The 15484-nt window shown below is 55.6% G+C and overlaps 1 protein-coding gene across 2 annotated transcripts in view; it reads right to left on the reverse strand.

Moving 5' to 3' along the window:
- ATCAY (ATCAY kinesin light chain interacting caytaxin) overlaps positions 1 to 12975 on the reverse strand; it is a 32011-nt gene extending 19036 nt beyond the window's left edge. For both annotated transcript variants that reach the window (XR_008666877.1, XM_055343839.1), the window contains exons 1-2: positions 12737 to 12975; positions 10299 to 10416 (exon numbers count right to left, since the gene is read on the reverse strand). Coding sequence is in view for 1 of the 2 variants with exons in the window: in XM_055343839.1 (XP_055199814.1) it covers positions 10299 to 10375 (77 nt within the window). In the remaining variant the exon portion in view is untranslated. The remainder of the gene's footprint in view (positions 1 to 10298; positions 10417 to 12736) is intronic.
- Between the last annotated feature and the right edge of the window lie 2509 nt (positions 12976 to 15484).

A 15484-nucleotide genomic window follows, 5' to 3' on the forward strand; every position in this document is an offset into this window, starting at 1 on the left:
TCGAGTCCCACATCAGGCTCCCTGCATGGAGCCTGCTTCTCCCTCTGCCTGTCTCTCTCTCTCTCTCTCTCTCTCTCTGTCATGAATAAATAAATAAAATCTTAAAAAAAAGAAAAAAAGCCCTGCCCGGACCTCCATGCGACTGTCAAGGGGCATCAGAATCAGAGACAAGGAAAGTCTGAGAAACTGTCCCAGCTGGGAGGAGCCCGAGGAGATGTGACGCCTGCGTATCCTGGGGGATGCTGGGACGGAAGAGGGACATTGGGGAAACTGAGGAAATCAGAATCAATCGTGGACTTCGCTCACTAGGAATGTGTCAACATTGATCTGTTAATTGTAACAGATGCAGTCTCCTAATTTAAGACGTTAATCATGGGGGCGCCCGGGGGGCTCAGGTCATGATCTCGGGGTCCTGGGATCGAGCCCCCAGCATTGGGCGCCCTGCTCAGCAGGGAGTCTGCTTCTCCCTCTCCCTCTGCTGCTCATGCTCTCTCGCTCTCAAATAAATCTTTTTTTTTTTAATTTTTATTTATTTATGATAGTCACACACACACACACACAGAGAGAGAGAGAGAGAGGCAGAGACACAGGCAGAGGGAGAAGCAGGCTCCATGCACCGGGAGCCCGATGTGGGATTTGATCCCGGGTCACCAGGATCGCGCCCTGGGCCAAAGGCAGGCGCCAAACCGATGCGCCACCCAGGGATCCCTCTCGCTCTCAAATAAATAAATAAAATCTTAAAAAGATGTCAATCCCAGGACAAGCTGAGTGCAGAATATATGGAAACTTTCTGTCATATTCTTGCAACTTTTCTGTAACTCTTAATTTATTTACTTACGTTTTTTTTGGGGGGGTGGGGGTGGAGAAGGCGGAGAGGGAGAGAAGCAGACTCCCCGCTGACTGTGGAGCCCAGACGCTGGGGCTGGAGCTCACGACCCCGAGATCGTGACCTGAGCCCCAATCAAGAATCGGGCGCTTAACCAACTGAGCCACCCACGCGCCCCTGGTAAATCTGAAACTTCTAAAAGGTAAAGTTTTGTTTTATTTCTTTAAAATAATGCCGCCAACTATGCGTTGGTGCCCCTGTAACGGCCAGCTGAGCGTGGATTTGCAAAATAAGACCTTTCTTCAGGCCGCACCGCCTGGACCAGCCTGGACCACTCCTGGGGCCCCGGCTCATGCTGCCCAAGTTGGAGCCGGACGCTCTGGCTCCTCTGCTCCTGGGAAACAGGTGTAGGCAGAGAGCGCGGGCTGCCAGGGGCTCTGGCTGCAGGGTGTGCGGGCTCCGGGGTGCTGGTCAGGGGAGGAGGGTGCTGGAATGCGTTTCCCTTTCACTGAGCATCTGACTTTGGCTCAGGGCGTGACCCCGGGGTCCTGGGATCGAGTCCTGCATCTGGCCCCTTTCATGGAGCCTGCTTCTCCCTCTGCCTGTGAGTCTCTCTGTGTCTCATGAATAAATAAATAAAATCTCAAAAAAACAACAACAACAATTCATTCCTGCCAGGGCCTGAGTCGGCTCTTGTCTTCCTCTTCTCTCCCCTTTCCTCCTGCTCACGGAGCATGGGGTGTTCCCTGAGCAACCACCCCCCACCACCACCAGGTGCAGTGATGGGGGGGGGAGGTAAGGGAGGAACAGGATCCCGCTCTGCTGCCTCGCAGAGGTCACAGGTCAGAACAGGCCCACGGGAAGTGAGGACACGTATACACAGAAGAATCATCCCCCAGTGCTCACGGCGCAAAGGTTTGCAGCAGCCAAAGGCTGGAAACACCCCCAGTGTCCATGAAGGGGCGAAGGGGTATAGACAACGTGTCTCCCACCTGTGGGCGTGTCACTAGCCCGCCAGCAGGAGCGAGGAGCCCACATGCTCCCCCAGGGTCAGACCCCAAGTCCCTGACGCTCAGCGAGGGAACCAGACACAGGAGGCCCCACGGGGTGTGAGTCCACGTGTGTGACACGTCCAGGACAGGCTCATCTACGGGCGGGAAGGGGGCTCATGGGAGCCAAGGAGGGGACGGGGAATGACCACTGATGGGGAGGGGCTTCCATTTTGGGGAGGTGGAATGTTCTGGAATGCGACAGGGGTGGTGGCTGCACAACATTCCAAATGTACCAAATGCCACTGAGCCGTGAACTTAACCCCGTCGCTTTCACGCTCTGTGAATCCTCCCTCATTTAAAAGAAAAGCAAACAAGCTTGGAATAGAGTCAGAAGAGGCGGACAGGGCCGGAGAGCCAGCCTGTCTCGGGCGCTCCTGCTCCGCACTGTGGGTGACCCGCGAGGGGCCCAGGGCCCCAGAGCCCAGGAAACACCAGCCGCCTGCCGGGGGACCCCAGCCTGCAGACCGGCGGTGGGCGCACCGCCTCCAGCTCTGTCCTGCCCACACAGCACCTGGAAACATTTTACATTTGCTGTCAAATCAGAGACGTGACACACAAAAAACTTGGATTTCTGTCTTTTCTGCAATCAGGGACCTGCCCTCTGCGAGTGGTGACAAGCCACCAGCAGCCGACTGCGGGCCACTCCTGCTCCCCAGGGCGCCGGGATGCGGTTGCTTCTGGCTCCTTCTAGCACGTCCACCGCCTGCCCAGCGCCCATCGACGAGGTCTCAGGCTGCAATCCCTGTTCTAGACCGAGCTGGAATCACGACTTACCCCACGGCAGGGCACTTGCGGCGTGCCGGCTTGCTCCTCACAGCCACCCTAGGAGGCAGGGGGGAGCCCACTGCACAGAGGAGGAAACTGAGGCGGGCCTGGGGTCCCCCCCAGGGCACAGGGGAGTAGAAACGACCCAGTGGCAGTGCTGATTCCAGCCACTGCCCTCTACTGCCCCCTTGTGTCCGGTCAGCACATGGGCAGCAACCCCAATGAGGACACTAAGGAACAATCCACTGGCCTGGGCGCCCCACCCTCCATCCAGCCAGGGGCCCTCTGGACCCCCCCGTCCTGCCACCAACCCCCCAGCCGGAGGGAAGCTGCGCTGTTTTGCAGCCTGGGCTGTCCAGTTCCCATCAGGATGTGACTCAGCCGCCCGACCCTGGACGGGGCCGTGTAAATCCTATGCTGGCCACTGACCCAGCGGATTGTGACTCGGCCACCGCCAAACTGTCAAGGTGCAGACGGGGAAACCAAGGCTCCAGGGAGAGAGAGCGGATGTCCGGGAGCCTGGAAGCACCCCCCGCCCCACCACTGATCTCCAGCGCGACGCGTGGGGGTGGTGCCCTTCTCGCTCTGGGCCGGTTTCCCTCATCTGTAAAAGGGGACCTGAGCTAGCACCTCGTTTCATGCAGCTAACGGGTGCAAGTTAGGCGTCAGGGCTCCTGGCTAACTGCAGGGTGGAGCGAGGGCAGAGAGACACTCGTCCGGCTGCAGAAACCCCATCTAGGGGCTGCTGTCAAGGTGTTGGGTAGGCGTGACCTCCGCAGTCCTGTGACACTCCTCGATGTGGGTCTCGTGCAACTGGAAGGCGTCAAGGTTTCCCCAAGGAAGAGGCAACTTTCCTTCAGGACGGTGGCATCACTACCGCCTGCGATCCCAGCCTGCCCCCTGGGTTTCAGACCCGCCAGTCCCCGCAGTGCGTGAGCTGGTGCCTTGGAATAGGTCAGGTGCATGGAGAACACACCTCCTCGGGGCGCCTGGGTGGCTGTTGGTTAAGCCTCCGACTCTTGATCTCCGCCCAGGTCATGATCTCGGGGCCGTGAAATCGAGCCCCACATCAGGGGGCATCTGCTTGGGATTCTCTCTCTCCCTCTCCCCTTGCCCTGCTCACTCTCTCTCTCTCTCTCTCTCAAAAAAATATATACATACTCATGTACAAGATAATATAGAAAATATATAATATATTTTATACTTTATATTACATATAAAATATACATAATTATAGATCTGATTATGTGTAATTGCATGTAATTGTATGTACGACACAAAAATATAATAAGCATAATATATATCAATAATGTATAAATTAATAAAGTAACACAAATATAAGTAATTTATATATACACATTTAATTATAGAACATATGTTATATAATTAATATATGATTTTAATATAAAGTATTATTATTTTTTAAATATTTATTTATTTATTATTTATGATAGACATAGAGAGAGAGAGAGAGAGGCAGAGACACAGGAGGAGGGAGAAACAGGCTCCATGCCAGGAGCCTGACGCAGGACTCGATTCCGGGACTCCAGGATCGCGCTCTGGGCCAAAGGCAGGCGCTAAACCACTGAGCCACCCAGGGATCCCCAATATAAAGTATTATTAATACTAGATATCATAGATATATTAAAAAACTGTTGGTTCTGTTATTTTGCGGGGAGCCTGACTGATAGTAGAGGGGAGAAAGAGGACAATGGAGTAGACAAATGTGATGTGGGAAACAAAGGCAGAAGGAAATTATTCCATTTCCTAACTCTCTACAGCCCGCTGACAAGTCCTTGCAACAGGCAGAGCCACCCTCCAGGGACTCGGCTGCCTCGATGTGACGCTCTGCCAAGGGCAACAGGCAGCCCTAGCCCGACCCCAGGACCCTGTGCGTCTACTCTGACATACAAAAATCCCTTTGGAAACTTCCTTTATCTCTGCCCCCCCCCCAAGATATCACCCTCTGAGCGATCATCCGCCAAGCATATGACCCACCAATATACATCTGAAGGGTCTTATGACCAAGTTTTTTTTTTTTTTAAGATTTTATGTATTTACTCATGAGAGACACACAGAGAGAGAGAGAGAGAGAGAAGAGAGAGAGAGAGAGGCAGAGACCCAGGCAGAGGGAGAAGCAGGCTCCACGCAGGGAGCCCGATGTGGGACGATCCCGGGTCTCCAGGATCACACCCTGGGCCGAAGGTGGCGCCAAACCGCTGAACCACCAGGGCTGCCCTGACCAAGGTTTTATCAGACGGTGATAGATGACCTTTTCCCGACAATAGCTAGAGCCCTCAGAGTCCTGGGAACCTTGTTTCCAAAATACCTTGGAGGGGATCCCTGGGTGGCGCAGTGGTTTGGCGCCTGCCTTTGGCCCAGGGCGTGATCCTGGAGACCCGGGATCGAATCCCACGTCAGGCTCCCGGTGCATGGAGCCTGTGTCTCTGCCTCTCTCTCTCTCTCTCTCTCTCTGACTATCGTAAATAAATAATAATAAAATAAAAAAAATACCTTGGAGACTTTGCCTCTCCCTAACCCCCTCCCTAACTTGAGAGAATATCATGGGCCACTCCTCACGAGCCCAGTGCAGCTCTTCCTGTCCCCGGGTCCTGTCCCAAAGGTCCTGTCCCAAAGTCTTGCACCAAAGACTTCTCAAGAATTCCTCCTTGGCCATTGGCTTCGAACCCTACCATGTTTTCCTACATCAAAATAGATGAAGGAAGCAGGATGGTGATACTTGCCACAGAGAAAATAAGGCAGGAGAAGGGGGAGGAGGGGAGGAGCAGTTGCAGGCAGTCAGGGAAGGCCTCTTTGAGGAGGTGACTTGTGAATGGAGACCCGAAAGCAGGAGGTTGGTGGCCTGGGAAGACTGGGGGAAGGCGTTCCATTTGGGCAGAGGCTGGGAGGTGGAAATGAGCTTGGGGAGTCCTAGGAGGGAGCAGGGTCCTGCTGACTTCTAGCCTCCAGGACCGTGCGAGGACACATGTCTGTCGTCCCAGGCCACCCAGTGCGGTAACCCTGGGACACGCGTGCTGCCCGCGGTGTGGACTCCCAGCCTCCCACCTGGGCACCCCTCCAGGATGTGCCATCTGTGAACCCTGCAGCCCCACGGCCGCGATCTGGCTGGGCTCTTGGGCTGCGTTCCCTTCCTCTGCCCCAGTGCCTTTGCACATCTCTCCCTCCGTCCAGAGGGCTGCTTCCTGCCTTGTCTGTGTGGTAAAGTCGCTTAGCCTTTAAGGCTGGGGCAGGGTTCTCCGGGAGGTTCTGAGTGAACCCGGCCTCTAGCTACCCCGCCGTCCGCCCCAGAACCCAGCGGTCGCACCCACTAACTGCTTGCTTCCTGGGACAACGACAAACTGCCTCCTCCTACCTCGCTTGAGTCACGGTCTGGCCCTCAGAGAAGTGGCTTGTCGCAGGACAGACTGGGCACCTCCTGTGATGGGGGGAGCACAGTTCTGACCTCCCCGGTTGGGTCCAGTTCCACCCACACATTCCCGCCTCTGGCTTTGGTCTCTCATGCTAGAGACAAGGGGACTGGGAATGACCTTTGACCTGCCCCCTGCCCCGACCCCAGCCTGTGCTCCAGGACTTGGAGGGTATCAAGCTTGCCCTCTGCTGCCTCGGTCTCCCCTCCGGGGCCGGCCAGCCTCTGTCTCTGCCCAACCGAGGCTGCATTTGGTGCGCAATGACCACAGAAATCGCTTTCTGGGTAGAGGGAGGCTTTCCTGAGGCTCAAGACTGGGCCAACGACGTTGACACCCCCAAAACCCCACCCAGGGAACCAGAGAGGGCGAACAGATTATTTCTTGGCCACTCTGGTGGCTTCCATAGACTGGACAAATGTGCTGCAATGTCCAACACGTCTGTCCCTTCATCTCGCTCCCCTTCCTTCCCCCAGCACCGCCACCCCCAGGGAGGGTCCCAAGGCCTGGGGTACACTCAGAACCGCGGGCGGCGGCAGCACCCAGCCCTGCCCCCACCCCCACTCTGCCTCCAGCAGTGGGGTTCCGTCTCAGCAAAGAGGATGTTAGACTGAATCGCATGCCCCAGCCCCCAGAGTCACATAGTGAAGGACCAACCTCCAATATGATTGCATTTGGAGATGAGCCGTTAAGAAGCAATCAAGGTCACATGAGGTCATTGGGGGGCCTTGATCCCAGTGGGCTGTGGCTCTAGGACAAGGGGGAGACAGTCGGGAGTGATCCCTCCGTACACAGCACAAAGACCCCGGCCCGAAGGCAGCCACCTACAAGCCACGGACAGAGCCCTCACTGCCCCGGCCCCGCCAGCAACCCGACCCCGACCCGACCCCAGTCTCCGGGACTGTGGGAGCAGAAGGGTAACAGTGGCGTCCTGCTGTGGCAGCCAGAGCAGACTGGGCAGAGGAGGAGACTGGAGGCTGCCGCGGAGCGGCGGAGGGGCGCCCCTCGATGATGCTCGGGCTGCCCAGAGTCCTCCCCGCTCCTCACCCTGAACCCCCAGTGGCTGCACACATTTTGGGGGGCCTGTTGAGGTGTGTGCCACACAAAATCAGCTCTGCGCGTGTGCTGGGCTGGGGGAGAGACGAAGCGAAGCGCTGGCATTGCCCGGGGAGATGGAGAGATACAAACAGGGAACTGATGTATATGTTTGGAGGCGCAGAGAGCGGCAATGGAGGGAGGGAGAGGTGGGGAGGGAGTGATAAATCACAGGGAGTGAAATTTAGTTGGCAAATCCGGGGAAAGGTTCACAGATATGCCTTACACCACTCTTGTAATTTTTTTTTTTCTCAGTTTGGAACTGTGTCAGAATAAAAAGTTAGAGACAAACAAATCCATGGCCATGGAGGTGGCCGCTTGCTGGTGGAGGTTAGGGCAGGCCGGGGCGCCCATCAGACATCTCCTCTGCTGTGCGGCACTGGCCAAGAACCCCCTCAGCTTTCCTTCTGTTCCTCAGCCCGCTTCCCCTGGCCTCAGGGCCTTTGCACACACCAGTCTCCGAGCTCCGAAGAACGCTCAGCTCCTACCCCTCGCGCTCTTCAGCCTTCACAGCTCAGGACCAGCGCCCTCCCCACCTCTGCAGTCTCTCCAGCCGGGCGGGACCCCACCCAGGCATTCTCCAGGTACCAGGAACCCAGCCTCAGTTCTATCTTGGGTTGTAAAGTTTAACGAGGGGAAGGCCTGCCTCTGCCCTAGACCAAATGCCCCCGTGAGGGTGTCTGTCTTGCTCGCCGTGTGCCTCGCCGGGGGCCTGGCATACAGGGGGTGCATATCATCACCGAGAATGAACCGGGGGCGGGGGGGGGTAAGGCAGTGAGCTATACCGTCTCCGGGGCTGCCCTCTGGCCCCACGGGAACCTGCAGGAAGACAGGGGTGAAGGGCGATAGTAAAAGGTCATGGCAGCAGGGGGGGCTGCGGGCACAGGGCCGGCACTCTGCCCCCCCCATCCTCCCCAGCGGCCCAGGAAGCTCAAAGACGCCCCACGGACGAGATCGCTGAGCTGGAAGGAACAGAACTGTGGGTTGTCTGGCAGCAGACAGAGGTGCTTATGTGGAGCTGCAGCTGGCTGCGGCCTCAAGGAGCCGCTCGCCCCTCCTCCAGAGCGAGGCTGGCTCCCGCCCCGCGCCGCACAGCGGGCCACTGTCCCCCACACACTGGCCTACAGAAAGGGGCGTGGGGACCCTCTGCAGCTGGGAGAAACTCTGAAAATCCACATTTGCAGCTGCCCCCTTTTGTCTCAACAGGGCTTGGGAGAGGGGACGGCTTTTAGGAGATGGTGGGGGTGGGGGGCACAGGGAGCCGGAGCAAACACGACAAAGCTAGATGAGAAATTGGGGCGCAGGGGGTGGTGTCTGGGCCGCCTGCATCATGCAGCGACGCCAGCCTGGCCGCCCAGTCCCGAGCGCCCCAGCCAGTTCTTCCAGCAACTTTGAGAGGGACGGATTATCGGGAGTCCCCACTTCACAGACAGGGAAACTGAGGCACCAGGATGCCTTCGGCTCCTTCTGATTTTCTTTTCCGGGGTGACGATGCTCATCCCTTGGCTAGTCCTGCCCGGATGGTTATATAACGAGCTGTCGGGCATCATCCCCTGGGGTAAGCTGCTTGCATTAAAGACGGGCAGCAGTGGGCCGTGTAAGTCCAGCCATCGGATCGGGGCACCCGTGCCGACCACGTCCTCTGTTACCCCACGCCGCCCAAGCAGCACGCAGAGGGGCGGTGCAAGGCCTGGTGGTTCACGCATCTTGACTTACCCCTACATGGTTTCTTATTCCCACAGTGGCCATCACCCACTCACCCAATAGCTATTGAGCGCCGACTGTATGCCGGGGTCTGTCCTCATGCTTCCTTACAACAATGATCCAACCAAAGGCCCCCACGGTCGTGGGGTTCCATTTGGTGGGGGAAACAGACTCTAAACAAGATAAATGCACGGAATATTTAGGGTATGAGACTCCTCGCAGAGTCGCGGTGGCTGCTGTTACAAATCACCACACGTTTAGTGGCTTAAAACAACACGAATTTATTCTCTTATGAGTCTAGAGGCCAGAAATGAGTCCAAAATTGGTGGCACGGGGCTGAAGGCAAGGTGCGGCCAGGGCTGGTTCTTTCTGGAAGCTTGAAGGAAGAATCTGGTAAGAGGATGAAAACAGATTCTCCCTTCGAGCTCCCGGAAGGACGCTTGTGATGTCGTGGAGGCCCCCCTGGATAACTTGGGGTCACCTCTCCATTCTGAGATCCTTACTTAGCCCTATTATGTTCACAGAGGGGCTTTGCCATGTAGGGGAGCATTCTTAGGGGACAGGGATTGGGACCTGGGCATCTCTGGGGACCGCTGTTCAGGAAGGAAACAATTCAGGAACCGAGGGAGGGGGTAAATGGGTGGCGCCAAGAGGTCCTCTAAGAGCGAGGCTTACGGGCAGAGGCCTGAAGTAGGCGAGGGAAGCATGGACGTCTGGGGAGGGCACTGCAGGCACAGGGAACAGCCAGAGCAAAGTGTGACAGTTCAGGGAGGGGAATGGGAAGGAAGCTGCTAGAACCGGAGGGGCAAGAAGGTGATGTGGTGGGAGAGAGTTCGAAGAAGCCGCAAGGGACGTTGAACATGGGGTTTTCCTTGGGACGGGCCTCTGCCCCAGGGGGTTTCAAGCAGGAGGGGGACGCGATCCCTCTGGCTGCCACAGGAGAACATACGCTATCACCTGAATTCCTGGGAACACATGTAGGAACGTAACAGTCCATCGGATGGTTGTAGGAGAACGTCCAGGACTCTTAAAATAGCGTGGGAGTGGGAGCTTTTGTGGTGCTTTGGTGGGGGGGCGGGGAATCAAAAAAATTTTTTTCAAAGATTTTGTTTATTCATGAGACACACAGAGAGAGAGGCAGAGCCACAGGCAGAGGGAGAAGCAGGCTCCCTGTGGGGAGCCCCATGTGGGACTCGATCCCAGAACCCTGGGGTCACACTGAGCCGAAGGCAGACGCTCAACCGCTGAGCCGTCCAGGGATCCCTGGGGAACCAATCTTAAGTAACCCAGCAAATATCGATTATGTGCCTGGCCCCATCAAGCGGCGACAGCGGCGACAGCGGCGGCGGCCCCCACACCCCACCTCAGAGAAGCCGTGGGCACCTCCCCTCCACGCAACAGGTGACATGGGAGCGGACGGGGAAGCCGTACCTGGGAAGAGCTTCGTCCTGCCATTCTTCCTTCACATCCACGTTTTCCATCCGGAGCGTGGCTTCCGTGGTCCCCATGAGAGCCGAGGAGAGGCGCTGGCTTGCGGCAGAGATGAATCCTGAGGGAGGGCCAAAGGGAGGTTTGACTGCACAGTTGTCATAATTACGGCCCCTCACCCACGCGCGGCGCTGCAGCTCCATAGGCACAGAGTGTTCCATCCCTGTTACACTGAACCGTTGACCAGCCCCGTGAGGTTTCCCCACATCACAGGTGAGAAAACAGAGGTGTAGAGAGCTGATGACACCCACGTGGGTCTGGAATTTGAATCCAGGTGAGGGGCTGAGCCACCAGGTATAAGCCTCTCTCCTGTTGAAGCTCCGAAGCCCATTCTCCTTAGGCCTCATCATCCCTCCCTTACCTTGGACTTAAACTGGGAAGCAATAAAGCCAATTAAAATCATTTACTTATTTTTTTTAAAAAAAGATTTAATTTATTTACTCATGAGAGACACAGAGAAAGAGGCAAAGACACAGGCAGAGGAAGAAGCAGGCTCCTTGTGGGGACCCTGATGTGGGACTTGATCCTGGACCCCAGGATCACGCCCTGAGTCAAAGGCAGACACTCATCTGCTGAGCCACCCAGGCGTCCCTAATTAAAATCATTTATACTAAGATGTTAGTGATTGATATACTTAAGCTTCCTTGCTGGGAACGACACTTTCAAATAGGACCTGGTCGACCCCAACCCACCTTTACTTTTCTCTAGGCTGCCTGCCCTGCCCCTTTATTCCCCAACAAAGAAGCAAGTCCTGACAACCTACTGACCCCAGGGCTAAAGGGGACTGTGCTTTTAAACCAGTGGTTTACCACAGGGGATAAGTTTGCCCTCTCCCCACCCACCCAGGGGACACTTGGCAATGTTTAGAGGCATTTTTGGTTGTCACAACTTGGAGAGAGAACTCCTGGCATCGAGTGGGCGGAGGCCAGAGATGCTGCTCAGCACCTCACAGTGATCAGGGTGGCCTCCAGGACCACGAGTGGTCCAGCCCCAAACGTCCACAGATCCGAGATGGAGAAGCCCTGTCCTAATGGCACACTGTGGAAGGACCTCGGGCAGGGTATGACAGTCATTGTAGAGGGCTCGCTATGTCCCTGCATCCCATCCTCCAGGAAGCTCCTGGGTTGTTATTCTCACAGCCCCGCACCAGGGCTCCCCTGCCCCCCCCCCGCCGGCCCTCACCCTTCCAGATGCCGAGGCTGTCCCTCTGTAGAGCTGACACGTGGCTAACAGTTTGGGCGTGTCATCTGAAGCCCTGCCCAGGACAGCAGCCCCTGTGGGGGGGGGGGTGTCTGCATTTGAGGTTGTGGGTCAGGAAAGACCCAGAGGGAGCCTAGGCCGGGTGAAGGCCAGGCAGGGGGAGGGGTGGCTAAAATTAGCCACCCCTCCCCCCACATTTGGGTGAGAGTTTCCCACTGGATTCTTGTCACTGTTCAAATGTCGTCATTCATTCATGGAGGAGGGACAGTTCGACGCAGTACGCAAAAAAAAAAAAAAAAAAAAAAAAAAAAAAAATCTCTCCCTGATGCCTCCGGCAACAGCCACCTCCCAGAACCATACTGCAAGGGAAAGTTCAGGTCAATGGAAATTAATTTTTTTTCCGAGGAGATTGGTCTCTGCACCAATAAGGATTGGTTTTCCTTATCCTGAGCTGGGGGTGACCTCAGCCCCCAGGAAGCATGCTCCCCTCCATCCCACCCACCACTGAGACTCTGCAGCCACACAGCTGGCCCCACGATCGTGTAAACGTGGGGTGTGGGTGGGTCCCTGCTGGGCCCTGTGCACTCCTGTTCTAAGATCCCGACTTTGCGTTCGAGGATTGGAAAATGAGGCTAGGTGGGGGGCAGCTGGGAAGTGTGCCTCCGAGCTGGGGTACTGAATTACCCCAATTCACACAGAGGAGCTACAAGTCTCCAACCTTCTCCCTTCCTCCCCACCCCATCGGCAAACCTCTAGGTACACATCTAGCAAGTCTTCTTTTTTTTTCTTTTTTTCCAGATCCGCTCACGGTGTTATAAATAGGAAAATCACAGAGATGGGACGTGTCCATTTCGGTCTCTTAGGAAGCGTCCCAGAGAGAGGCTGAGGGTTTTATCAGCCTAATCTCTAAGCACGTCCTGAAAAATGGTGCAATCGCCTGCCTTCCAACGGTGGGCACGGAAGGTGCGCCGTGGGTGTGTGTGCTGCGATGGCTTCGCTCGGCATCATCGGAGACGTGGCTGGGTTGTCATCCGGGAGCATCACAAGACCGCGGCTCCCTGCTCCCACCCGCCCCACCTGCCGAAGGGGCTTTGCGGCAGCGGCTGGCCCCGGCCAAACCTGGCCAAACCTGGCCACACCTGGCCGGGCCGGCGGGCCGGGGGAAAGCAAGGTGGACTCACCTCGGCGGCCTCTGCCAGTTACGCGCAAACAAAGGCGAGCCCCGCGCCGATGCAGCCGGACATCCCCGGCCTTCCGAGCGCAGCCCCGGGGCCTTCAGAGCATCGGAGGGCGGCGGGCGCTGGGGCGGACTCTGCACCCAGGGAAGGTCACCCGGAGCAGCGAGGCGGCGCAGAGGGGCTGCTCTTGTCCAGGGGCGGGGGGCGGACGCAGTCGGTGGTCGCCTGCCCCTGCCACCCTCGCGCCCGTGCCTCCCGAGTGTTTGCTTCTCGCCAGCTCGCAGCTGGCGGAGGCTCGGCTGCCTTAAGACAGTTAATTATGCTGCTTTTGTGTGCAGGGTGGGTGGGTGGGGGCAGGGCTGACCAAAAAGCACAGCCCCCAGCCAGAATCCGGTGCTCTCCATTGGCTGGAAGGGGAATATCTCTGAGCCTCACCGGTGGCAGAAGCGGAAATGATTTCCTGATGGCGCATCACAGATTTAAAAACAGGACCAGGAACAAACAAACAAACAAATAAATAAATGACAGCGATGGCCTCATTCCTGAGATTAGGAGGGAGGGAGGAGGGGAAGATGCTTAGGACTCCATTCCCTAGGCCCGTCAGCCGGGGCCCCTCACGGTGGACCGAGCCGTGTGTGCTGAGGACCCGGCTGGGTCCTGGGGAGGCTGAGTCTGCGGAGACACACCTGCTGGGGGGGGGGGGGGCGGAACCAGGGAAAGGCGCCCCCTGCAGGTGTGCGCTGCAGCGGCCCTGCCCCGGAGGACTTCAGGAGGACATGAAGCGTGCAGCCTCTGAAATCAGACCAGGAGGCGGTTCAAGCCTGGCTGGGTGGCTAACTAACTAGCTGGGATACACCACGGGGTAAGTGATCTTACCTGCTAGGCCTCAGTTTCCCCATCTGTGAAATGCAAACACCATGGTACTGGCGTTGGGGCGTTTCATGAGATACACTTAGCACGGAGCCCTGGAAAGCTGCTATAGGCGTTTCTTGCCATTGTTGTGTCTATTTTTAGACCTGTAGCAGGCTGAATGGTGGCCCCCACAAGATATGGCCATGTCCTTTTTTTTTAATTTTTTAATTTTTTATTTATGATAGTCACAGAGAGAGAGAGAGAGAGAGAGAGAGAGAGAGGCAGAGACACAGGCAGAGGGAGAAGCAGGCTCCATGCATGGAGCCCGATGCGGGACTCCATCCCGGGTCTCCAGGATCAGGCCCTGGGCTGAAGGCGGTGCTAAACTGGTGAGCTACCCGAGCTGCCTAGATATGGCCACATCCCAACCTCTGGAACTTGTGAATATGACCTTATTTGGGAGAAAGGTCTTTGCAGATGGAATTAGGAGTCCGGAACACTCATCTCCAGATGAGATCACCTGGATTTATGGTGAATCCCAAATCCAATGACAAATGTCTCTGTATCTGCAAACAAGGGGTACCAAGGATCTCCAAAAACCACCAGAGCTAGAATGGATTCTCCCTCACAGCCTCCAGAAGGAGCTAACCCTGTCAATACCTTGATTTTTGACTTCTGGCCTCCAGAACTATGAGAGAATAGAAATCTATCGTTTTGAGCCACCTGGTTTGTGGTACTTTGTTACACCAGGGAACTAACACATGGCCCCGATTGGACCGATGCCTATTGCTCTGTGACTGTGCTGGTTTTTCACCTGTTCTGTGAACACACCAAGGGCCTTTGAACATGCTGCTCCCACTGCCATAACACTCTTCCAGCAGATGTTCATTATTTAGGTGTCAGCTCAGAAGTAATCTCTTAGAGAGGCCTTCCCTAACCCCTCCTACCTTGCCCCCCACCCCTGCTCCATCACCCATTCCATTGCCCAGTCTGATTTTTTTTTTAGTATATACATTTTTAAATCGTGGTAAAATACTCATAACATAAAATTTACTATTATAACCATTGGAAAGCGTACATTGAGTGATATTAAGCACACTCACATGGCCGTGCAACCATCCCCACTATCTATTTCCAGGACTTTTTCCATCTTCCCAAGCTGAAACTCTGTCCCCATTAAACTAACTCCCCATCATCTAGCCCCAAACCCCGACAACCACTAATCCTATTTCTATCTCTGTGGATTTGCCTGTTCTGGACATTTCATATAAATGGAATCATACACGATGTTATTTTTTTGTGTGTCTGGTCTCTTTGGTTGAGCATAATTTTTCATGGATCATCCACAATGCAGCAAGTGCCAGCACTCTATTCCTTTTGATGGCTGAATAGTATATTCTATTGTATGCATGTGCCACATTTTGTTTATACACTCATTGGGGCTGTTTCTACTTTTTGGCTGTTGTGAGTAGTGCAGCTGTGAACACGGATGTGCATAGACTTATCTGAGTCTGTTTTCATGTCCTTTGGGTACATGTCTGGGAGTGGAATTGCCCCCAGTAAGTCTCTGTTTCACTTACTGAGGAGCCTGATTTTCGCCCACAGCACTCACCGCTAATTGAAATTATTTACTTATGTCTTTGCTAATTCCCTGACCCCCTAGCTAGAATATAAAATTCAAGATAAAAGAGGCTTGGTTAGTCTTGTACACCGCCGTGTTCTCTGCAGAGGGCAGCAGCACCCAGCGCAGAGGAGACTTCTGGGAGATGCAGGTGGAATGTGGGGATGCCAGCCCTCCTCACGGATACCAGACAACACTCTGCTCACGTGGCTACCTCACTCACTGCATCAGGGTCTGTGCCCTCCAAGCCCAAGGCAGAAGGGCATTGCCCCACAGCA

Source organism: Nyctereutes procyonoides, unplaced genomic scaffold (genome assembly GCF_905146905.1).
Source record: "Nyctereutes procyonoides isolate TBG_1078 unplaced genomic scaffold, NYPRO_anot_genome, whole genome shotgun sequence".
NCBI classification, from domain to species: Eukaryota; Metazoa; Chordata; class Mammalia; order Carnivora; family Canidae; genus Nyctereutes; species Nyctereutes procyonoides.